Source organism: Mus pahari, unplaced genomic scaffold (genome assembly GCF_900095145.1).
Source record: "Mus pahari unplaced genomic scaffold, PAHARI_EIJ_v1.1 scaffold_9635_1, whole genome shotgun sequence".
NCBI classification, from domain to species: domain Eukaryota; kingdom Metazoa; phylum Chordata; class Mammalia; order Rodentia; family Muridae; genus Mus; species Mus pahari.
The window spans coordinates 29948-31697 of NW_018392415.1; the positions used below are offsets into that span (position 1 = coordinate 29948).

Below are 1750 nucleotides of genomic sequence, written 5' to 3' on the forward strand. Positions count from 1 at the left end.
TTCTTTCCCTTTCTTTCTTTCTTTCTTTCTTTCTTTCTTTCTTTCTTTCTTTCTTTCTTTCTTTCTTTCTTTCTTTCTTTCTTTCTTTCTTTCTTCCATATTTCCCAGTGTTGAATATGTAACTCAGGGACTCTCACATGGTAGGCAAGTCCTCAGTCTTGATTTTGTTTTTATAATTTAAAGAGAAATTTTAGTTAGATGTGGTGGTATATACCTGTAATCCCCGGGATATAGAAGTAGGAAGATTAGGTGTTTAAAAATCATCCTCATCTATACAGAGGTTGGAGAGAGACAGAGAGAGAGAGAGAGAGAGAGAGAGAGGAGGGGAGAACAGAATATTAAAGATACCATTGGGGCATGCTGGGACTGTAACTCAATAGTAAGAGTGTATATTTTGAATTCATGAGAGACGTCCTACTTTCAATCTCCATGATTATAGTAGGCAGACCAACGTCTTCACAGATGAGTTTGAGAATCATTAAGTAAACCTTAGTGCAAAAGATCACAACATAGCAGCCAGAGAGGGAGTATAGAGGGGAATGTCACTGTATGAGTGGTGGTGGTGATGTTGGTGCAGTGTTCTTAGTGATGGTAGAATGGATGGTTATGTTCTTATTGGTATTGCTAGTGAGTGAATATGAAACACGGCAGAGACAGAGTTGATGCGGTGATGATAACAGAAATGGTTGTGATTGTGATAGTGATTTTGGTAACGGTGTTAGTGATGGTAATGTGTACTGGAGATTGACGATGTTGGTGGTGGTAATATCAGTATGGCAGTAATGTTGGTGTTGCCCATGGCTTTGCACGTGCTGGTGTTGGTTTGGTGGTGGCAATTGTTGGTGTTGGAAGTGGTGATGGTGGTATTGGTAGTGTGTCAGTGGTGGCTACGGTGGTATTGTGCTTGTATGTGTGCTATCGGTGATTTGTGCATTGTTACTGGTAGTGGTAGTGTTGGTAATGGTTGTGGTGGCTTAAGAGATTCCAGTCTTTGCTTTACATTGGCTTGGTGTTCTTCTCTTCAAACTATTACTTTGTTTTTAAATTTTTTCTTTTTTTCTTTTTTTGTTTGTTTTTGGCATTTTACTGTAGAATCCTTCAGTTGGTACCCAGGACTCCACTGAAGAAATGTCAGGTGTCCCTCGGAGCTCAAAGGGGAATAAGGACCGTGATGGGTCTCAGTTCCTACCTCGCACAGACTCACTGCTGCCAGCTCTGGTCAGCATCTTGTAATATGGTTCATTGCAGTAATACTGGATCCTGGCTTCATAGGTGTTCACGCCTTTGGTGGTGATGTAGCGTAAGTCCCCATTAGACAGGCTTCGGGGCTGCCCACAGTTCTTGACTTAGAGAGAACACAGGGTTGTAAGGAAGTGGAGGACACCTGTGCAGAGACTTCATTCTGGGCAATGGGGGTCTTGGGGCGCCTCAGGGAAGTATGGTCAGTAGGGTGCACACTTGCACTAGATGGGGTAAAATGCAGTTCTGGCAGAACCCATCAGGCCTGAGATGAGGACTAAACAGCTTCTAAGGAACAAACCAGGAGGCAGGAGCCTTGCAGATGAGGGGTCTTTCTCCCTCCCAGCTCAAGTCTCAAGGTTAAGGGATGGCAGACATCCAGTTTGTGACTTACTCTTGCACCTGGGCATGGCACGATGCCACGTGCCATCATGCTGGCAAACAGCTGAGAAGGAGAGTAGCTCCTGATCTCCCTGTTTAAGCAGAAGTTAGACATGCTGTCAGCACTCAG

General features: G+C 43.9%; 1 protein-coding gene across 1 annotated transcript in view; it reads right to left on the reverse strand.

Moving 5' to 3' along the window:
• Window positions 1-1750, reverse strand: part of LOC110314999 (complement C1r-A subcomponent-like) — a gene marked incomplete at its 5' end in the record, with an annotated part of 14508 nt that overhangs the window by 1931 nt on the left and 10827 nt on the right. Inside the window, 2 exons of the mRNA XM_021189171.1 lie at window positions 1190-1345; window positions 1634-1712. Of these exons, the coding sequence (XP_021044830.1) occupies window positions 1190-1345; window positions 1634-1712 (235 nt within the window). The remainder of the gene's footprint in view (window positions 1-1189; window positions 1346-1633; window positions 1713-1750) is intronic.